This window comes from Colobus angolensis, unplaced genomic scaffold (genome assembly GCF_000951035.1).
Source record: "Colobus angolensis palliatus isolate OR3802 unplaced genomic scaffold, Cang.pa_1.0 Scaffold21, whole genome shotgun sequence".
NCBI classification, from domain to species: Eukaryota; Metazoa; Chordata; class Mammalia; order Primates; family Cercopithecidae; genus Colobus; species Colobus angolensis.
Window position 1 is genome coordinate 2745926 of NW_012115266.1, and position 22454 is coordinate 2768379.

Here is a 22454-nt window from a genome sequence, read left to right on the forward strand (position 1 = left end):
GGGTGGGGCGGGCACTGGTCCCCTGGGTCTTGCGCGCGCGTGCGCGGCGGGCCGCGGTCCTGCTACAGCCGTGATACCTGCGTTTCCCCCGTGGATCCCCTCGCTCGCCCCGGTCTTCCTACCCCAGGTCCCGTGGTCACCGACTCTGCCGGGGGGTGCGGGTGAAGTGGGGCGCCCCGGCTCCCCTCGCATCATCGAGCACCCGTCCTGGAGACGAGCAACTAGGAGACGCCACTAAGTGCTCGCCGGCTGAGCGGGAAGCACCTTCCCCTGGCACCTGGCCGGTGTCTGCAGGCCCAGCGATGTGGGGAGGCGGCCCCCGGGGCCCTGAAGTCAGAGATAGGAGTTCGGGGAGAGAGGGGCGCAGGCCCAGGCAGCGGCAGAGCCGTTCCGGCGGAGGACTGCCCGCGGCGAACGGCTGCCTTCGCTTGCCGCACGAGTCCCTTTTGCAGAGGCTGCACTTGGCTGCCAGCGTCAGGAGAGGAAGACGAGTTTCGAAATCAGGGCCGGCCCCTCCACCCACACCGGAACTAGGGTGCAGGCCTTCGTCAGCTCAGTTCCGGCCCTTGATTACTGGAGGCCCAGCCTGGGGTCTTGGGCCCTGGTTTTGTTAGGTGGCCAAGGCTGACCCTCTGCTCTCCATTTCCCTACGTGGAACATGGCTGGATAGCTTGATTGAGGAGGGCCAGCTAGCTTCAGCGTCACCTCCTGCTGTAGGGCGTCCTCAGTTCTGAGACTCTGGGCTGGAAGGCCTGATTGCCATTTTTACCCCGCCTTCTCCTTGTAATCACACGGCACTCACACGGCACCTGTGCCATCTGGGATCACTTTGCCACCCCACGCTATAGTGTCATCCGTGAGGTCCTGGGGTAGATAGCAGCCCAAAGGCTTCTGAATGCCGAGAGCTGTCAGATCAGCTCACCTGCTCACCACTGCTGCAGCCCTCCCTGGCCACCACTTTTCTCAAAGAGGCCGTCCCTTCCCTGAGCCCTCCCCAAACTCAACCTGACAGGACTTTCTTGCTTCCAGCCTTTCCTGGTTTCTGCCATCTTGAACACAGCTTTCCACTGGCCCTTAATTCCATGACAGTGCCTTCTCAACCCTCTTCCACGGCCTTTTCTCTCTCCCTGACCCCCACGTCCCTGGAAGAGAGCCTGTCCATTCCCATTGTCACCCTGATGCCACCCCCAGGTCCGCATTTCAGCTTACTCCAGGACATCTCTGTGCCCAGGGGTCCCATGCTATCCCATCAGCGTGTCTGAAGCCAACCCAAGCACACCTACCCTTTCCCAGACTCCTGCCTCGCTCAGCCCCAAGTCCAGCCTGTTTCTGCCGGACCACATTCTTCCCATTTGCCCTCTTTTCATCTCCTCCTCTCCCACTGCAGCGGTTTGTCTCCCTGCCTCCTGTCCTTCGCCTCCCTCCCCACATCCTGCACTCAGTAACCAAGCAATCACTTTAGAGCCAGCTCTCACCACCCTCAGCCCTGTTCAGCGCCTTCAAGGGCTCCCTGAGCACGGCGGGTCTGGACTGCATGTCGTTTGTATCTTCATTCTATAGTCCTCAAGCACACACCTGGCTCTGGAATAGGTTAAGCCAGGCATTCAGGGCCTCCAGGTATGGCTCCTTCCCATAGTCCTCCGGCCAGCCTGGGCCACTCTTGAGTGCCTGGCTCTTCCCTGCCTCAGAAATGTCCTCCTTCCTTCCCACACCAATGGTGGAGGCCTGGCTCAAAAGCCATTGCCCCTGACTCTTTTGTATTCAGCCCAGAGTACCCTGCCCGGCTGCCTGCCTCCCTTCTTTGCCTGGCATGCTGTGCTTTGGCCATGGGCCCCAGCCATGCCCAGCAAAGCCCTGTGTGGAGTGGGCAACACCACCCATCTGTTTAGTCACCCCGGGGGCCCGCAGGGCAGGGACGTGGGGAAAGGGAAGTTGACCAGAAGCCTCTGGGTAGAGGAGAGGCCTAGTGCTGGGGTTCCCCTCAGGCCTCAGGGACCCCTACTAGGGCTGTGCAGTGAGACCAGAGAGGAGGCTGAAGCCAGAGATGGCCAAGGGCCCAGAAGCTGCGGCGCGATCTAGAGAGCAGACGTCCTTGTGACTGCTTCTGGGGAGGGCGTCAGCTTGGAGCCTGCTGTGCAGGGGTGTTCTGTGGGCCTGAGAAGGTCGCAGTCAGCCCAGACACTGCACCAGATGTAACACTGCTGGCACCTCCTCCTGCTTACCTGGTAAGTGGCAGAAGCTGCTCTCTCCTCCCTGAGAAAAGGTGAGGAATGGGCACTGGACAGCCACTAGGCGGGAGGACTGTCAGCTGGGAAGGGCAGGAGGGGGAGTGGGACTCACTGCCTCACCCCACCTGGAACATGGCCTGGGCCCCAGCAGGCCGCCTTGGAAGCCATGGTGGTGGAGGAGCCCTGGTACCACCGAGACCCTCCCCCTCGGGCCCCAGCCCAGCAGAGGCTGAAAAGCAGTCACCAGGTACAAAGAGTCTGAGACAGCCGAATCAGGCACCATTTTTTATAAAAACGCATAGTCTCATTTTTCACTCTTTAAAATCACATTCAAAAATCGGCAAAGAAACGCCCCGGGGAATGAGTAGACGGGAGGGGAGGGTGCGCCAACCCAGCCCCGGGGGGGAGAAGGCGCGACACCACACAGGCAGCGTGACTGGCACGAGGGGGCATGCGGTGGGCGAGGCGGCGCCCCAAGGTGGCGGCACTGACAGGACGTGGGCTGTGGGGTTGGCCAGCCTGGGCAAGGGTACACTGATGGGCCGGGGTGGGGGGCACACTGACAGGCCCCAGCCAGCCTCCTTGATGTGCTGCCCACCCACCTGGCCGGCCCCGTCCTGGGCAGAAGGGGTCGCACCCGCCCCAGCATCGGGGAGACCTCAGGCCAGGCGAGGCCAGTATGGCCCAACCCACAGTAGCCTTGCTGTGGTCCCTGAGCCCAGGTGCTGGGGGTTGGGGCAAGAGGGGACAGAAGGGAGGGTAGCAGCACCTGCCGCCAATGCCACCCTCTCAGCCGAGCCCTGCAGTGTCAGGGAAGTGGGAGTGGAGGCAGCCAGTGACACCGAGGCTTTTCCTGAATAAGGGCACAGGAGCCCGAGTCACTGTGGGAGGCCTTGGGGGCCAGGGAGACAACAGGCCCCTCCTCTCACCAACGCTGTGGGGCAGGACAGTGCAGGGCCTGCCCCTCTGCAGCAGGAGGGGGTGCAGTGGGAAAATTCAAGTCGGATCCCTGTGCTGCGCCCGCCCCAGTGAGGGAGGCTGGGCCACTCAGCAGTGCCCGTGGGCACAGAGTGCAGCCCACAGAGCCCAGGGTGGCACAGCTTGGTGTGGCATCATCCCTCGGGGAAGGGGCGGGAGGGCTGTGCTCTTCCCCCACAGGAAGACACTGGGAGTGGGCAGCCCTTGGGGTCAGGACGGTGGGCGCCGGGCAGCGGCTGGGTTGGTGCAGCAGGAGCTGAGGCAAGCAGGCCCCTCCCGGGGGAGCTGGGCCAGGCTGGGGCCACAGGAAATCACAATAATTACAAAATAAAACCTTTTCCGCTTGGCGGGAAAACAAATAATAAAAATTCGACAAAATAAATTAGAGGTTTATAAAAGGCGGGCGGGTCAGAGGCCGTTGGCACTGCCGCGCTGGACCAGCGGCACCTTGCTCAGCTCCACCACAGGCGAGCGCGGCTTGTTCTTCATCTTGGGCACCCGCTGCACCAGCTGCTGGGCCTCACGGTAGGCGTCACGCAGCTCCTTCTTCCACTGCACCAGTTCAGGGTCGCTCTACACATGCCAAGCCCAGCTCTGTTAGCTGGGGCTCTCCCCAGCCTGCCTGGCCTGGCCCCTCGGCCCTCCCACCCCCAGCCCAGCCCCCACTCACATCGCACTGCAAAACGAACTGTTTCCCACCGCGGATCTTGAGGAGCAGGCACTTGCGCTCCTTGATCTGCGTCTCCTCCACGGACTGGATCTCCTCCATGGTCAGCAGGCTCTGCTGCAGGGCCAGGGATGGGTGGTGCGGGTAAGAGCTGGGCCGGCCAGCCACCTGGAAGCCCAGCTCCCGGACCCCCGCACGGGCTCCTTACCGGGGCCTCGCCCTCGCCCCGCCACTCCAGGCGGTTGGGGAACAGGTAGAAGTACCGCCGCTGCCACTGGGTCAGGAAGGGGTTGCCCATCTTGGACATGTAGCCGTGCATGATGCAGTCCTTGCCCAGGGCGTAGTCTGAGGTGAGAGACAGAGGAGACTCAGCCGGCCCCGCCTGGGTTTCTTTTTTGTTGTTTTCAGACAGGGTCTCCACTCTGGTGCCCAGGCTGGAGGGCTGTGGCACAATCTTGGCTCACTGCAACCTCCACCTCCCAGGTTCAAGCGATCCTCCCGCCTCAGCCTCCCGGGTAGCTGGGAGTACAGGCGCGTGCCACCATGCCCGGCTAATTTTTTTGGTATTTTTTGGTAGAGACAGGGTTTCACCATGTTGGCCAGGCTGGTCTCAAACTCCTGACCTCAAGTGATCTGTGCTCCTTGGCCTCCCAAAGTGCTGGGATTACAGGCGTGAGCCACCACACCCGGCCAATTTTTGGAATTTTTTGGTAGAGACAGGGTTTCACCATGTTGGCCAGGCTGGTCTCAAACTCCTGACCTCAAGTGATCTGTGCTCCTTGGCCTCCCAAAGTGCTGGGATTACAGGCGTGAGCCACCACACCCGGCCCCAGCCTGAGTTTCAATCCCAAAGCCGCCACTTTCTGGCTGTGATCCAGGGTGAGTTCCTTAAACCCGAGCCAGCTGCTCACTTCTAAGCAGGCAGGGGCCTGGTGCCGCAGCAGCCGGCGACCCTCACCTTCCTCATGGCCCAGCTGCTTGTTCTTGGCTTTCTTGCGAGCCTCCAGCCGGTCTGTCTCAGCGTTGATGGTGTCGAAGACAGTCTCGGCCACCTCCTGCTGCCACCGCTCCGAGATGGTGAGGGGGAAGTTGCGGTAGAGCTCCTGATCACTGTCCAGTAACTTTACCAGGTGGATGGGGCAGAGGCACATGAACGGACAGAGATGCCGGAATACCATCAGCCACAGGCTGCCCAGACCCAGGGCCTTGGGTAGGGATGGTCAGTGCAACTGCCACCACCAGGGAAGTTGGCTGAGGAGCTGAGGCCTACAAGCTGGCAGGGCTGGCACAGGGTCTCACAGGTGATAAGAAGGGACAGGGATCCTCCCCCAGGCCAGGATCAGAGCCCAGGTACAAGAGGCCAGGCAAGGCCCAGTACCTTGATTCCTTTTGTGTCCTCCTCATCAAAGGAGCCAATGTCGAAGGCGTCAGCCGCGTTCACCTCCCCTCGTGGGGGGATCAACGGGGGAGGGTACTGCAGCAGAACAGGGCATTAGCTCGGGGGTGGGACTGCAGAGCACCCCCAGTCCCTGCCGCAGACTGTTACCTTCTGCAAGAAGACCATCTGCCAGTCCAGGGAGCGGAAAAAGGGGCTCTCTTTCACCTCCTGAGCCCTGCGGGGAGAGGCCAGTCATCTGGGCTCAGCCCCACCCTGAGCCCTGGGCTTAACTCCTGGTTGAGCCACTTTCTGGCTCTGTGAACTTAGGCAAGTTCCTTAAGCTTGAGCTGTTTCCTCATCTCTCAAATGGGAGAACAGAAGTTCCTACATCACAGGGTTGTGGGTTTTAACACTGGTAAATTTTGCAGCCCTATGCCCAGTGCTTAATAAATGTTCAATAAACATAAAAAGCTGCTGTTATCATTGTCTGTGACAAGGGCCCCTCTGGAAGCCAGTTACCAGCTGGTTCCAGCAGCTCCCACCCCCAGGGCAGCCCCTCCACCCTGAGAACACTGGACAGGGCTGGCCATGCCCCAACTTGTGAGCTCCTCCAAGGAGGCTGCGACCTTGGAGGGGGTTCCAGGTGACGGGACACAGCCCTTGTCCTCATGGGGGCACAGCCGGCAGCATGCCCAAGGAGCCAGGGCACTCACCCTCGGCCCAGGCAGCCCAGTCTCCGGTTGACATCTCTCTGCAGCAACCCCTCCAGCAGGGAGCGGAGTTCAGGGGAGAAGGAGTCGGGCAGCTCCACAGCCTTTAGAGAGGAGTGGGACATTAGCAGGGGCTTAGGAAGAGCCCTTGACCCCATCCCAGCTCAGGGGAGAGAGGGGTCCAGGCCCCCAGCAGAGGGACAGATGGGGTGCAGCTTCCATCTGTCAGGTGCTCCAACAGCACAGGGAGGGCAAGAGCCTATGGGGCAGGAGGTCTGCCTCGGAGGCCAGAGTAGGGGTCAGTGGCCGAGATCTCTGCTGGCTGGTGGGAAGCAAGAGTCATGCCCTGGCACTCACAGGAGCTCCCCCACCCACCCCCTCCACGGCCCTGCGCTGAGACCCGCACCCACCATCGTCAGCGTCATGCGGTCGATCTCATGCTTGTCTTTGGTCTTGTGCTGCCGGAAGGGGCTATGCCTGGGCAAGAGAGGCCAAAAACCAACGTCAAAGGACAGGAATGGGGAAAGGGAGGCAGGCAGCATGAATGAGCTGTGACCAAAGTCAGGGACGGCGCCACCCCTAACACCAAGGCAGCTATGGGCTCCCCTCCTCTGGCATCCCACCTGGACTGGGGAGGAACTTCTCTTAGCCCCGACCCACCTGCCCACCTGGGACGGGCCACTCACCCCCGCAGCAACTTGAAGAGCATGCACCCCAGAGAGAACCAGTCGGCACTGCTGTCGTAGGCTACGCCCTTCTGCAGGACCTCTGGAGCCATGTACCCGTGGGTGCCCCTGTGGGAGCAAGGGGCCATGAGTGGGAGTAGTGAGGGGTGGGGAGGGAGAGGGTGGGGGGCACTCACACGCTGGCATGGGGCTTCTTCTTGGAGAAGTCGCAGGCCAGGCCCAGGTCCGAGATCCGCACGTGGCCATGCTCGTCCAGAAGGATGTTGGCTGGCTGTGGAGGAAGCCCAGTGAGCTGCCCAGGGCAGCTCAGGATGGGGCCCGGCAGGCAAGATGCCAGCTGGGTCACTGCTTCACTGGAGAGGACCATGGCTTCCCAAGGAAAGGGCAAAGGTGGGGTCCTCTCTCTTGTCCCCAGCCACAACCTGGACCCAGAGAGTGGCTCGGTGGGAAGGGCAGGAGCGGAGATGGGAAGACAAGGGGCGGCCATGTCCCAGGAGCCCCACTCCTCTGGGCCTGGTGGCCAGAATGCTGAGAGGAAGGAGAGGACAGCTACGGAGGCCCAGCCTAGGGACAGCAGGGCGCTCACCTTCAGGTCCCGGTAGACCACGAAGCGGTTGTGCATGTGCTCCAGGCCCAGGATGATCTCGGCCGCATAGAAGCGCATGTCAGCCTCTGAGAAGACCCCGTGCTGGGACAGGTGGTAGTGCAGGTCCCCACCTGAGGGAGGCAGCCCCACAGGCAGCATTCAGCATCCTGTCCCAGCCTCCCATGCCTGGGCCCAGCCCACCCTGGCGCAGGGCCAGCACTCACCATTCATGAGGTCCAGAATGAAGCTGAGCTTGTCTGGTGTGTGGAACGCGTACGACATGCAGACGATGAATGGGCAGTCCTGGGAGGGGAGAAATGAGGGCAGGGGCAGTCAGCAGGGGTGCCCGGGGTTCCAGAGCCTCAGCGGCAGCCCAGCCCACCCCACTCACCCCGGTGCTGACGAGTGAGAGCATGATGCGCTCGTTCAGGGCCAGGGTCTCCCCCTGCTTCATCTTGATGCGCTTTTTGTCCAGGCACTTCATGGCGTACCTGCAGGGCAGAGGTCGGCAATCAACACCAACCCTGGGAGCAGGGGCCCAGGGCTGCCTCTGGGGGCGCTTGAGGGAAAGATTAGACCCAGGACCAGCATGTGGCACAAATAAGAGACAGGGAGGGCTGGGGCCGGAGGAGCATGCAGGGGTAACAGCATGGCAAGACAGGAGTGCATGGGGCAGCAGGTAGCCCTGTGAGGAACCCAGCCCGTCAGGGCCCCCCAGGAGCCCGGCTCCCCCAGACATCCCCCCGCGCCGAGCAGGGTGCTCACATCTTGCCTGTGTCGGCCTTCCGGCACCCATAGACCTCGCCGAAGCCCCCGCGCCCGATGATGCGATGCACGCTGAAGTCATTCATGGTCAGCTGAGGGGCAGCGACAGCTGCGGTCACCACAGGCTGCCTTGGCCCGGTCCTGGGGCAGAGGCACCTGGGCAGCAGGGGCTGGCCCCACGCCAGGGTCCCCATACCCATGTCCTGGCCATCCTTGCCACACACTTACCTGCTCCCGCCTCCCCATGCCAGGATCCCGGCCCTGACCCCCATAGCCACGGCCCTGGGGGCTAAAGGAGAGATACCCCTGACCTCCCCACTCCCAGCCAAGCCTCAGGCCCAGCTCCCGGGAGAGGAGCAGCAGGGTGCCCAGCTTTCCATGGCCCCCCCCAGGCCCACTCACGTGGATGTTGAGCTCCACATTCTTCCACTGGCAAAACCGTGTGAACTTATCGCTGGAAGAGAAGAATCTGGGCTCAGGGGCCCCTCAGAATGTGGGAAGGATGATGCTGTTGTGAGCCTGCCCCACCCAGCAGTCACTCCCTGGGGTCCCGTGAGGGTAGATGTGGAAACATCAGGAGCTTTAATGTCCTTTTCCAGGAATGGTATGTTGAGGGCCTGCCCACCCACAGTGCCAGCCAGGGCTGCTTAGGTGCCCAGCACGGCCCTCGGCCACCTGGCTGTGGCTTCCTGCTGGAATCAGATCCGCAGAGACGAGGTCTTCCAGTCTAACCCAGCCTTCCTGCTACCATATCCTTGACAAGTGCATCTCCCATACCTGCTTGCATACCTCCAGTGACATAGAGCTCACTCCATGGCTGGGCAGCAGTGACCCTTAAAAAGCTGCTCCCTAAAGCTAGCTGAAATCTGCCTACAATTCCCACCTACCGCGCCAACTCTGGCTATGAGGGTCATGGGGGCTGTGTGCTCTCCTGGGCCCACCCCTACCACGACCCTGATGCTTCTCAGCCCGGGTGGGCCAGCAAGGTGCTATACAGCCCATGGGAAAGAGACACAGGCGTGCAGCTCTCCTAGGTCCCTGGAGCTCCCTGGAGCTAGGAGACTGCCTGGGATGGGCTTTGAGCTGCCTGGTGCTGAGGATGGCAGTGTGGGAGAAGGTGACCTGCAGCCTGTCTGACCTCTCAGGAGTCCTTGCAAGGGGGCCGCTGAGGGGCCAGCCACCTGCCTGCTCAGGGCCTAATGAAGGCTGGCTTCTGCCCTCCACACCAGCCACACCCTTCTGAGAGCGGCCCCTCCCTCCCCATTCCTCTCCTGCACTGCCCTGCTCTCACCTCTCGATGAATTTCTGGAACACGTCCCCGCGGAGGTTCTGACAAATCTCTTCGATGTATGGCTAAGGGAGGAAGCTGGAAGTTGGTGACTGAGCCCTGAGAGACCATGGCTGCCCAGGCCCCACCCCCAGCTGACCAGGTTCGTTGACCCAGGGCTGTCCAAGGTGACTTCGCCTGGGCAGGGATCGGGAGGCACACACCTGGAAGAGATCTGGAGGCACCTGCTTCTTCCCCAGGTGGCCTTGGACATGCTCAGTGGCACTCTTCGAGAAGGGCTGGGGAAGACAGAGGTGGCCATGAATTCTCTGCAGGGTCCTCTTTTCCCCTCCCAATCTGCAGGTGACTCTGGGCCAGCACACGGGGCCAGCCGAGGACACTCACGTGCGAGCAGGCCAGCAGCTCCTTCATGATGTATGAGTCGAAGATCTCCCGGCTGCGTGCCACACGCTCCTCCTCTGTCTCCAGCTTCTCATACTTCTTGATCTGGAGAACAGGATTCCTGCAGGTCATCTATAGCCCAGCAGGGAATGGGGGTGCCCACACCAGGTGGCTTGTGGATTCCACAGAGCTGCCCCAACCTCCTTCCCTTTCTCCAGGCAGAGCAGGGCCCGGGCCTCTGGGCCTCACCTCCTCGTAGAACTCCACCAAGGGCCTGGCCTCCTCCAGGTGGTTCAGGCAGAAGTCTCGGAAGAGGAGGTACCCTGAAGGCAACAGTGTAAGGTCACAGAGCCACGCCTCTCTCAGAGGCCTTCCCATCATTGCGGATGGTGTGGGTTGAGCTCCCTGGACAGAACTGGCTATGGAGATGGCAAAGGTGGTCTTGGCCCCAGGCAAGGGGTGGGCCAGGCAGCCACTAAGGCTGCTGCCAACTTGAAGATACCTGGATTCTGGGTCAGGGCCCCTATGTTTCTACCCTCTTCCTGAAATCTGTTTCCCCAGGTGGCAGCTGGATGGCGATGGGTGAGGCAGAGGAGAGGGGTTGGCTCTGGCATCAGGGAGCCCTGGCTTGGCACCTGGGCCCCCACTCACTGTAGCCCAGGACCCTGTGCCTGCTCTGTGAGGCCGATACCCCGCACCAGGGTGGGCTGTGCAGGTGCAACACGATCCAGTCTGGGGGCTCTGGGATGCTGTGGCCACCGGGGCCAGTTCAGCCTGCAGCATGGTGGGGAGGTTAGCAGGGGGCTCTGAGAGGCCACACCACTCCTCTGGACCCTGCCTCACTCCATTGTCTGGCTTATGGGCACAGTGGCCTGAGAAACAGGCAGGAAGGATGGGTCCAGTTGGGGAAACCAGGGCTCAGGGAGCTGGTCAGACACACTGTCTGTGGCAGAGACTCAAGCGGAACCCAGGACTACTCTACCAAGTGGCAAGTCCCTGGGAAAGAGGTTGGGGGCTGGGGCCTCAGGGCAGGGGGCATGGAAGGGGTATGGGCCACAGGGAACTGGAGAGGCAAGGTGGGCTGTGGGAGGGGCTCTCAGGGGACCCCAGATAGAGTGCCCTCATGCCTGAGTAAGGGGCCTGGGCCCGGGGCCCAGGGAGCTGGCCCCCGAGCACTACCCGGGGACAGAGGCCCTCCTCAGGCCTCCAGTCTGACATGGGTGAGCCGGCTTGAGCTGGTAGCCTCCCATGCCTTCGGGGACACTGCATGGGCACCTGGGTCAGAGCTGCGGCCATCACTTCAGTCCTCACTGCCTGGCCTTTAGTGCAGGGCCTTTGAGGAATGGGGACCAGGCTTCACAGTGGGCACAGTGCTCTCATCTGACTGTGACAGGCCTGCGCAGTGGGACTCATGAGTCCCATCTCCCAGATGAGGACACCAGCAGGCTCAGAGAGGTGAAGCAACTTGCACATGGCACAGGCCTGGGACCCAAACTTTGCGCTTCCTGACACACCGACTCCCCCAGGCTGACGTCCAATGCCTGATCCCATCAGGCCAGGATGCCCCCTGTCCAGAGCTGAGCTCCTATTCTCAGGAAGGCCAAATCAGAGCCATGTGGGGCTGGAGCCTGTTTCCTGAGACCTGCCCCAAGCCTGCCCTCCAGGCCAGATCCAGAGGGTGGGTCGCATTAAACTTCTGACGGCAGGCATCAGACACCAGCTGGAGGAGGAATGGAGGGCCAGCGCCAGGCAGGTTCCTTACAAAGAGGGCCCATGGGGTGGGGCGGGGCCAACCACAGCTCGGCAGGCGCCACAGGAAGGGCCCCGCCTCTTCCTGTCAGTTCTACCAACGGCCCAGAGCAGCTGCGGCCGAGCCAAGGGGAAGCTGCAACTCTCAAAAACAAAAACCCCAAAGGAGGAACTTCCCTGGCGGCCCTGGAAGACTCTGGGCCCCCACCCCCACCACGGGGCTCCCTGGGCCAATGGGCAGGGGCTAGGAGGCACGCAGGGTCACAGAGACTTGGAGCAACCCCTGGGGTCTCGCTGGCTGCTCCACCCTGAGTAGATGGGAGGCCAAATCTCCGGAGAGTGGGGAGCACGGCTGGGCTGACTGGGGTAGGGGCAAGAAGTTAAGCCTGGTGGCTGGCAGAACCACTGCCATACTCACCCAGTTTCTGGGAAAAGATCTTCTCAAAGGTCACCTCGCCCCGGTCCTCCAGGTACTTCTGCATGACACTGCGGATGCTGTAGGACGGGGGGGGGCACAGTAAGCAGAAGCCCCCAGAGCCTGTCGGGGCTGCAGGCCCAGAAATGTGAGCGGAGGGCACTGCTGGTGGTGTCGCCACTCCCTCCAGGAAGGAGGCCACCATGTCGGGCCTACTCACTTACCCCAGCCACAGGTCAAACCAGAGGGCTTCCAGGAAGCCTTTCCCTGCACTGCCCCCGCCATGCTGTGTTCCAAAGGCCAGGGTGGCCGGCAGGTGGCCCTCTGCTCAGAGGCCCACTGCCTGTGGGGTTTGGTCCCAGTGCTGCCACTGGCTGGCTTTGGGCACTTGGCCAAGTCGCAAAAGCCACACCTGGTTTGTGAGCAGACGAAAAGACACACATGTGGCATCTCCACACAGGGGCACGTGGCTCGGCGGTAAAAAGGAATGAGGCACTGACAGAGGCCACGACGCAGATAACCCTGGAAAACATGAGGCTGAACGAAGCCAGTCACAAAGGGCTGCCACATATTGTGGGAGTCCACTCACACGAACAAACCCACGGACACAGAATGCAGATCTGTGGCTGCCGGGGACTGGAGAGAGGGAGAGGAGCGACTGCCGGTGGGGATGGGGTTTCTTTTTGGAGCGACTGGGGGAGGGAGAGGATTGACTATGGTGCGGATGGGGTTTCTTTTTGGGGGGGCTGGGAAGGGAGAGGAGTGACTGCTGGTGGGGATGGGGTTTCTTTTTGGGGTAAGGGTTGCACAACATGGTGAATATACTAAAAAACACTAAATTGTATAATAAAATGATGAATTTTGTATGAACTGCATCTCAATGTTTTAAATGGTAAGAAAAGGCCATGCCTTGGTCGTGTGTCCCCAGTACTTGGATATAAAATGTGACCCCTGCCCTGGGTTGCTTGGTATGGCCGCAGGGGAAGGACTGGCCACTGTGACCCCCAAAACCCAACCTGACACCCCCCACCCTGTTTATCTCACCCCCACAATGAGTGCTGTCTGGAAGAGCCACAACAGGCTTCACTCCTGGCCTCAAATACCACCTTACTGTCCCCTCCTGCCCTCTCCTGGTCCATCTCCAGCCCAGCCCTGCCGGTCTGTCCCGACGGCCAGCTGAGGCCTGTATCTGGTCCTCACTAATCTGGGCTCCTAGGGTAACATGTAGCTGCCATACTGAGGGCATGTGTGGGGCTGGGGGCCTGTAGGGCCACCAACCTGAGCCCATGTCATGCTCACATGGCCCTGCAGGATCTATGGGGCCACCAGCAGGCCTCCTGGGAAAAGACTGCAGCTGGTGGAGATTTGGATCTGCAAGTCCAGATTCTCTGCTTGGCACGGCCCCTGCCTCTCTGCACCCTGGCCCTGCCTGCCCCTAGGAGCCCAGTCCAAGGCTGGTTGGACTGGCCACCCAGGCTGTGGTCACAAAGACCTGCTGCACATCTACCCCTGAGGCACTGTGTACATCATGCCAAAGCCACCCCCTGCTCCAAGCAGCCCTGCCCAGGGCATGGTTCTGAGCCTGTGATACCAGACAGCATGTGCAGAAGCCTTGGGAAGGGGAGGAGGCTTCTGGGTCTGGGGAGGCTGTGTGGAGAAGGCAGAACGCCCCTGGGTTCCTGGAGTGCAAGCAGGATCTCGGCAGGTGGCGAAGCCAGGGAGGTCGGCAGACATGGGAACAGGCAGGGGACAGTATGTCCAGGGATAAGCAAGAGGCCAATGGGGCAGGGGAGAGGTCACACAAAGGCCATGGCAAGGGGGAGGGCAGGGCCTTGCAAACCTGGGGGCTTCAGAGCCAAGGAGTGGGCGGGAGAGCAGGACTCAAGAGGCTCGATCCAGGGCAGCGGCAGCCCAACTCCACTGGAGGCGCTACGGGGAGGAAGCCCAGGCAGAGGCGACACTTGGGCAGGAAGAAGGGGAAGAGGGTGGGTGGGAGGAGGCTCAGGCTGTCGGGGACCAGGAGAAGGGTTATGAGTTCAGCCCCGTGAGGGCTTCCAGGCTTTGGGCCCGAGGGTCTGGAAGAACAGTGGCTCCAGCCAGAAGAGCCGTCTGCGGAGAGCAGCTCCAGGCAGCACTGACCTGGACTGTGGACCCTGCCTGGCCACGGCCTCAGGCTCGAGAGGGGGGTCCTATCCGTTTCCACTGGGCACTGTCCTTCTGGGAAGGGCTGCAGTGGACTCCCGGGCCTCGGCCCCTGATCTCACTTGGTTCGAGCCTTCCTCAGGAAAGGCTGAGCAAGACAGCACGATAGCACGAGCACAGCAGGGTTGCCATGAGCACAGTCCCAAGGCCGTGACCCCCTCGCCTGCTCCTCAGAGGCTGGGAGGGGCTGTGGCCTCTTCCAAAGTTGTCTCCAACAGGAAGCAGGGCACTGAAGACAAGGATGGGCCTAAGTGACCCTGAGTTCGCATCCTATGCCTCCCTTCAGAACAGACTCTGCCTGGATGGGAAGAGGAGGGTCCACGCCCACCACCGGGGAGTCAGGATGCCCTCTGAGAACTGACAGGAGCTCCGAGCATGGGACCCCCGTCCACGCCAGCACACCCACCCCTTCAGGACATATGCCAGCTCACATCCACCAGCCACTGTCAAGGACATGTTTCCCGGCACGTGGGACTCCCAAGGACATAGGAAACGGTGGACGGAGACTGTGGTGTTTCACACACAGCAGGGGCTGGCTTCCTAAAAATCTCTTTAACTGAGAAAGACACAGTCCCTGCACTCAGCACCTGCAGACAGGAGGCCTGGGCCCTGGGCGGCCCTGGAGGCAGAGGTTATGCACTGGAAAACCCAGAGCGTGGAGAAAACCCCAAGGCCAGGGGCCTGCACCTCACCTGGGAGGTGGGCCGGGAAGGCGGGACTCTGGTTCTGCACCAGATTTTTGAGTTCTGGGACATTTTGGTCCACAGAAGGGGCCGAAAAAAAGCAAAAAAAAAAAAAAAAAAAATCACAAAATGCCAGTCTTCCGAAATGCCTGTCTTCCGGGGCAGTGGAGGGTCAAATGAGTTTGATCAGGTGCTGGTCAAGCGGAAGGCAGCGACAGGCAGATGCAGATGACAGGCAAAGCAATTCTAGCCTGTAGGGGTCACCCACCAGGAGCTGGGCATGGTCCTGGGAATGGGGGCCACGGGGCTTCAGCAGTAAGTCCCACTGAGCCCCAGGCTTGCTTCCTAAGAGCCTGCAAAAACAGTGCCAGCTTGACAGGGCACAGTAGCTCACACTTGTAATCCCAGCACTTTGGGAGGCCGAGGCGGGCGAATCATGAGGTCAAGAGTTCAAGACCAGTCTGACCAACATGGTGAAACCCTGTCTCTACTAAAAATATAAAAATTAGCTGGGCATGGTGGCATGCGCCTATAGTCCCAGCTACTCAGGAGGCTGAGGCAGAAGAATCACCTGAACCCTGGAGACGGAGGTTGCAGTGAGCCAAGATTGCACCACTGCACTCCAGCCTGGGTGACAGAGTGAGACTCTGTCTCAAAAAAAAAAAAAAAAAAAAAATAGTGCCAGCTTGGCAGAGGGAATGGCCACCTAGGAGCCAGGGAGTAGCCACTGCCACTTCTCAACTGGACACACAAAGTCTCCAAGGGGGAAGCATGCTCGCTTCCCTGCCTGCGACAGCCAGGGGAACCTGCCGGGCAGGCCCTTTCTCCTTCTCAGGGGCTCTGCTGTCGGCCCCCGCCTGGGAACAGCAGGAAGCAGGACCCGGGGCTCTGAGGCCATCTCTCCCCTCAGCAGCCACGCCTGGGCATGGCCACCGCATTCTTCCCAGCCCACAGCACTCTACTTTCTTCCTTAAAAAGAAAAAAATGTTTTTTAAATAAAATAAACAACCCCCCTCCCCCCAGCAAGAAACCAAACACGAGGTCAGGCCTGAGCAGAGTCCTTGAATGGAAGGCCCCCAAAGCGGCAATTTTAGGGTTTCCTGTCTATTCCCATGGGTCTGGCTGTCAAGGGAACTGGCAAGTTGGAAGAACCTGCCACTGGGGGCAGCTCCTGCCAGGGTGGCAAGCACAGGCGGGCATGGGGGCGGTGCAGCCTCCTAGGTTGGGTCACCTTGTCTCCAACACCGCTCCCTGATACTGGCATACTGGCAGAGTCTGGAGTGGCAGTGAGCCCAGAGCATGTCCCTGCCGCCACCCAGGTCAGCAACCCTGAGATCCAGGGGAACGTGGCTCCCAAGATCTACTCTGGAGATCAGGAGAACCAAGTGGCCTCAACAGTCCCAGATGGAAGGACCTAAGGTTCCCAACACTTTTGGGCAAGGGCCTTGATCTTTGCTCTGGCCGTTGGATGGGTGCCTGGGTTCCAAATGGCCCTTACCACCTGGTCACAAAGTTGAAATGTCCAGTTTCCCCACCTGTAAAATGAGGATGTCAATGAGATGCTGAATCGCCATTGTCACACTGGCCATTTGCAAAGCCTGGGCGGACACGGCAGAAGGGGTGCTCCTAAAACGCCAGGCTGGCTGTGCTGCCCACCGTGCCCTGCCTGCTGGGCCATGGGAGAGAGCCACCAGAGCCCCGTTCCTCAGCGCCCCACAGCTCACGGACAGTCCGTGCTGGATCATACAGTGGCTTGTCTTGCCCGACCCTCTGTTCCACATTTGCTGTGTTCTTGGAGGATGGGGCTTTGGTGGATGGGGCCTGTGGCCAGGGCTGAGCTGAGCAGGGTGGTTGGGACTCCCCTGCTCACAGACCAGCTTCAGGCACTGCATCGCTCTACTGTGGGCCCAGTGGGTAGAGCCTACAGCCTGCCCTGCCAAAGTATCAAGGGCTCCTTGGCACAGAGGTGCTTGGTGCCCGCCCAGCCTTGGGAAGGAGCGGTCAGTCCCACCTTGGCACCCTGCAGCTAGGGCCGCCTGCACCAGCTCCTGCTGCTCCTGGAGCAGGCCCAGCCCAACGCTGCGGGCAGAAGACAGTGAGCAGCTGCAGCACTGAGCGCTGGGTGACAGGGAAGGAGTGGGTGCTGAGGGAGGACTTCCGGTCCCTTCTGGCACCTCATGGTTCAGAAGAAATGCAAAGTCCAGGCCATGCTCTATGACCTGGGCTCTCTCAGGTGGCTCCTGCTCGGGGTCAGAGGCTGCAGCTGTGTGGATGGGAGGGAGTGACAAGTCAGAGGCCAACACACTCTTGCTGATGGTGAGGAAACCAAGGCTGGAGGAAGCTGGCTGGGCCATGTGCTCCGAGGCCCACAGTGAGTTAGTGTCAGAGAAAATGTCCAAAGGCTCCCTGAGAAACGGCCTCCCACCAGAGCACCCTCCATCCTTCCCTTGACCCCTGTGAAAGAGCCGGGTGCAGGGCTCAGAGGACCCTGACATGTGCCCAGCCTCTGGCCTGGCTGCCCTCCCGCCCCTGACTAGGGGCTGCAGGAGGCAGGCAGCCCCCTTCCCTGGAACCCAGGATGAGAGGCAGCCTTGGCTGGCAGCTGGCAGTCAGGAGCCATGGTTCCTGTGCCTGTCGTGCGACAGTGATGCTAAAGCTTTGCCACACCAGGACGGTGAGAGCTGGCACGAAGGCTACAGGCCTGGCAGGTCTGGTGCGGCCACTCTGGGAACCGTCCCCTGGGAGATGAGCGAGCGTTCACCAGCCAGCGCAGCAGGGCTTGTGGCTATGGCCGAGGCGCTCCCTGTGGCATTTCCAGGAAACCTGACACCAAGGTGCCAGCAGCAGGAGGAAGTCCCCTGGGGCTTCTTAATGTTTCTCAATGACTCTCCCTGGGGCCAACAACATCCTCAGAGCTCAAGGACGGGCCACAGACCAAATAGGAAAGACCAGCCCAAACTGTCAGTCCAAGGCAAGCCCTGAGCAGTGGAGAGAAAAAGCCAGCTGGCCCGGCACACAGCCCAGGCTCCGGAACGTCGCGTCGGCCACAAAGCAGCTCCCTTGCGGGGATGCTCGGGAAGAGGCACTCTGGCGGCCTTGTCAAATGTCACGGCTTCTTCACAAATATGACATGAGCACCCACACCCTGCAATTTACTGCCGACATGGAGACCGTAATCTGCATCACGCTAGAATGCACCAAGAACAAACTTCTAGAACTCTGTGCCCTGTGGTTCCCAGGAGGGGGTTGTCCCCCGTCACAAACTCGAGATGGCTCTAGAGTCAGAAAATTGCCCCTACCTGGGAACAGAGCTGCCAACATGTTCATACCAGAAAACCCACTTCTGTCAGCATAGACGCAGCCCTTTGCAGTAAGCAGCAAAGCAGAGAAGGGATATTATTGTTTTAGAAAAAAGCTGCAGCCAAACATCTCATTTTTAGTATCTCAGTTGCAGCAAAGTAGAAATAACGTGAATATAGCTCCATCCAGCAGCAGAAACTGACCCATGGGGAGCCAAAGGAGAGTAGGGAAGGGGCCTGGGAAGAAGGGGCAGGTGTGAGGGAGGCTGTGCGTCCTCAAGGGCAACACTGTGCTTTTGGTTCCTGCTATGTGTTCCGAAGCAAGAGCACATCCTGAAAGCAACAGCCAAGCCAACCCAAACCCACTAGCCTGAGCACTCAGCCCCTCTGCCAAGCCCACCTGGGTGCAACCTAGGCACGGGGAGGAGATGCTGGCTGCGGAGCACGCCTGCACCTGACGTCACCAGGAACTTACTACTAGGAATTGATTGTGCATTAATAGGACACCTCATTCTGGGTTAACAGCCCAAATTCCCCTGCACAGATTCCAATCTGCATTGCTCACACTCCCTTCAAATCCATTTATCCAGGTAACAGCAGGCGGGCGACTTAACGGCAAATAAGTGAAACCCATGCTCTGGAAAGGAAAGCAGATGAGAAAGACATCCCAGACACCCATTCCTGGGGAATGGTGGGGCTTCAAAGGCCCAGAGGGAGTGACTGCAGGAAAGATCATCTTGTTTTCAGGGAAAGGAGTCGGGAGAATGCTGCCACTGAAGTGGAAAGTTCTGGGTAAGGGACAAAGGCTGGAAGCAGCAGGGTTGCAGCTGGTGCCGCAGGAGTGGAGGAAGGAGGGAGGGAAAAAGCTTCCCGCTGCACTCCTTCCCCCACAAATCAAGGGCAGGAAGTTCTGGCTGCAAAGAGTTAACAGGAACGAGGCAGCGGAGGAACAGGGGCAGGGTCTGGGGAGACAGGGAAGCCAGAAAGGGGCAGGAAGGAGGAAACTCTCGGTGGGGGAGGGACCAGGAAACAGCCAAGAAATCGGGGAGGCTGCAAGAGGCACCCGGCTCCAACAATCTGCTGCTGGGGCTGCCACTGTCACTGGGGAGGGCAGAGGAACCTCCTGGGAGCGCTCAGGCAGGGCTCCTCAGCTAGGAGCCCAGAGATTAATTCCATGAGACCTCAGCGGTCATATTAAGCAAATGATGAAAATTACAAGACTGCTGGCTGCCGGGAAAGGGAGACAGCAGTTCCTTCAGGGCAAGGCCCAGACCACAGACCCTGAGAGGGAAGGGGCAGCCCCCTAATTTTACCAAGGTGGAAACCGAGGCAGGCCCAGTCAGGCTAAGGGACTGGCCTAGGTCCCATGTGGGCTGGTGGTAGAGGGAGAAGCCAGGTCTCCCATCTTCCAGATACACAATGCTGCCTTACGCTGCCTCCTTCTAGAAGAAGGTCGGGGAAAGGGACTGTTTCCTCGGATTCTATAGGGTGACAGAAGGGGAGGCCCCTGTACCAACTCAATGTGGCACTGTGCCTAACCACTCCCATTCCCTAGCCGTTGGAACTCAGAGCTGTGATGCCAGCCCCAGCTCTTGGTCAAGCCACATCCCCAGGCACCAGGCATGGAGGGACTGCCAAGGTGGGCCACCTCAAGGTGTGAACAATTCCCAGAGGCACCCTGTCACAGGGACAAGCCACAGCCCCTCTCCCTGACTCTGACCTTGACCTTGGGGGTATGGGGAAGACAGGCTCCTGCATCTGATGGGACCCTGGAGTGGAGCTGCCCCTCGGGGCAGTAGCTTTGCCAGGGCAGCTCAGTTCTCCATCCCAGCCAACAGGAAGGGGGCTGAGCCTTGTGAACTGTGACAGCCAATGGCCCCAGACAAGGGGTGCCAGTCAGCCCACGCCGCAAAATGTGGACAGGGGCGAGAACAGTGGTGTGCAGGGGTGAGTGGAGGGGATAAAGCACAGCAGAGAAACAGCACTGGCCTGTGTGGTCCAGAAACCTGAGGCCCCATTCCAGCTTTCTTCTGTGACGAGTACGCGACGACTCCTCCCCTCCCTGAGCCTCAATGACTTCAACTGTTAAAGGGGAGAATCCCACCTACTGGGCCTGCCTCCCACAGTTGTCAAAAGGACAAAATGGAGTAAAAATCACTCTGCAAACGGAAAACTGTCGGCCAAACATGAGACATGGTCAGGATCACCATCAGGGCGGCGGTGGGCGGGGGGGGGCGCTCTGCCCCACTGGGTGTGCAAGGCAAGGCATTATGCAAAGGGTGGCCTGCTCCCTAATACCTCAGGCCTGGACCCCCATGTAGGGGTGGCCCATAGCCCTTCCCAGGCCTTAGCACACTGATATTCGGCGCTCGCACCTCCAGTCCATTTCACAGATGTGGGCAATTTGCGGAAGGCCGTGCTGCTGATGGTGACCCAATGTGAAAACCTGGGCTGCCTGGCTCCGCCTCCTGCTGTCCTCCTAGAATCCTATCCAACCTTGTTTCTGCTCAGGACTGCCCGAGGCGTCACACAGTCCTGGTATTTCTTGAGCAACTACTACATGCAAGGCATGGCCTAGCCAGCTTCACAGGTTGGTTGAAGAATTGAGATGACAGATGTCAAAACAGGTAAGTCAGTAATAACTCCTATCATTATTGCTACCACCGCCATCACTGCTGTGGATGGAAAAGGGGACAGGAAAAGAAGAACATCTCGTTTCTCCGGGTTCTGACACCTGCAGAGCCAAGGCGGCGCCCCATCAGAAGCAATGGATTCTGGGGGGAGAGTACATGAACGCAGACAGTTCCAGAAAAGGTCCCACCTCACACATTGCCGAACTCCATCCTGCAGGAGGGTCTCAAGGCTGTGGCCACCAAGGAGAGCCGTTTTGAGCCCTAGACGCTGACTCCCCCGTTTCCTCCCTCGTGGGTTTGTCATTTCTGAACTCATTTCTGCACTAACCGTCACTGCTCCCTGGACAGCCCCCAGCTGACAGTCAGTTTGGTTCCTGTTTTGAGAAATCTGATTGCAAATATCTTAGAAAAAAAAGGCCCTAACGGCCTTTTCAGAATGCAGACCAATTTTCCTCTCCCAGGCCTGACGTTCAGTCAATCCAAACACCCAGTGAGCAGGGCATGGCAGAGGGGGCCGGTGAGGGCCATGGGCATGGCACCCCTGCAGCATCAGCCGGGGCTTAGACAGATGCTTCAAAGGCTGAGGGACATCACAGAGTCACAACTCTTATTTCACGCCATCTACATTTCACAGATGAGAAGACCGAGGCCCAGTGAGGGAAGGGACTTGCCCACAGTCACAAGATAAGACCACGGCAGTGTGGACAGGCCCCATTCCCAGCCTGCTGGGGCACCAGGAGGCTAACTCTCAGGCATGCACGAGGAGTTGCCACACGACACAAAGAACCGTGGCGGGCACGTCTGCTCCCTGGCGCAGGCCAGGGCAGCCAATGAAATGTAGAACCGGAAGTCTGAAGCCCTGATCTGTTGGCCAGGTGCCACCTGAGACAACCTGTGTGACTTGGGGCAGGCCACTCACCTCTGGAGCTTCAGTTTTCCCACCTGTTCCACAGGGAAAAAACTACACCTGTCCTGGCCGCCCCATTCGCTGCTGAGAGGCTCACACAGTGGAGAGATACTCTATCAGCCATAAAGTGCTGGACAAACCGCAGCAATCGTCCACATCCTGTGTACTTTTGCACCTACATCCTGAGCAGTCTAAACTTTGATACCAGGTGTGATTTCAGTTGTCTTACAGAGGCGATAGCTAAGGTCCAGCTGTTCCCGGCGTGCTGGGAGGGCCCCTGGTCAACAGCACCCACCGGGCACCATATGCAGCGCACGCCAGAGGAGGAATGTGGGGGAGAGGGCACGGGGGATGTGTCCCCCACCTGAGCGCGGTCTGAGGCGGAGGGTGCCCGCAGCACCCTAGGTCCTGCTCACCACGCCGCCCCGAAAGCACTCTCAAGCCCAACTACAGGATAGCGACTCCACCAGAGGGTGGGAGAAGAGTCCGGAAAACTGGCTGTCCCCCCACACCTCACACAAGTGTAGACTGGAGGGGAGACGGGTGGGGGTAATGGAAACCCCAAGGCGGGTGCCGTGAGCAGGGACAGCAAAAGGGTGGGTGACATCGTCAGGCGAGGTAAATGGTGGCCGGCGGAGGTGAGGGGACCCCACAGGGACCAAGGGCTGCTCGGAGGAGGATGAAGGGGCGCGCCGGGCCCCTGTGGGAGAAGGCGGGAGCTAGGGGCTGACAGCGGCTGGGCGTGGGGGGGGCCGGCGGAACGCGATAAGGAAGCAGCAGGGCGGCCGGGGGACCGGAGTGGGCCCGGGGGCCGAAGGGGCAGAGGAGCTCCGGAGTTGGGGCGCTCCGGGCTCAGGCGCCCAGGGTCTGGGGCTTAGCGTCTGGAACCGCAGGCGCCA

The 22454-nt window shown here is 60.1% G+C and overlaps 1 protein-coding gene across 1 annotated transcript; it reads right to left on the minus strand.

Moving 5' to 3' along the window:
* Nucleotides 1-2500: 2500 nt before the first annotated feature.
* Nucleotides 2501-12083, minus strand: ADRBK1 (adrenergic, beta, receptor kinase 1). The gene is made up of 20 exons (XM_011942387.1): nt 11835-12083; nt 9917-9990; nt 9671-9772; nt 9490-9564; nt 9290-9351; nt 8401-8452; nt 7999-8090; nt 7625-7724; nt 7458-7536; nt 7234-7364; nt 6824-6918; nt 6648-6755; nt 6372-6438; nt 5965-6065; nt 5420-5486; nt 5252-5347; nt 4832-4994; nt 4082-4218; nt 3877-3990; nt 2501-3779 (listed from the first exon to the last, which is right to left on the minus strand). The coding sequence occupies exons 1-20, from the start codon at nt 12034-12036 to the stop codon at nt 3615-3617; spliced, it is 2082 nt and encodes a 693-aa protein (XP_011797777.1). The 5' UTR covers nt 12037-12083; the 3' UTR covers nt 2501-3614.
* Between the last annotated feature and the right edge of the window lie 10371 nt (nt 12084-22454).

What these genes read in the sequence shown, in the direction of transcription:
- ADRBK1 (XM_011942387.1), bottom strand. Translation starts at nt 12,036, where the DNA reads ATGGTGGCCTCCTTCCTGGAGGGAGTGGCGACACCACCAGCAGTGCCC. An exon ending in AGGACACAAAAGGAATCAAG is followed by an intron (nt 4,995 to 5,251) that starts GTACTGGGCCTT and finishes CACCTGGTAAAG; the next exon opens with TTACTGGACAGTGATCAGGA. An exon ending in AGTTCGTTTTGCAGTGCGAT is followed by an intron (nt 3,780 to 3,876) that starts GTGAGTGGGGGC and finishes TGGCATGTGTAG; the next exon opens with AGCGACCCTGAACTGGTGCA.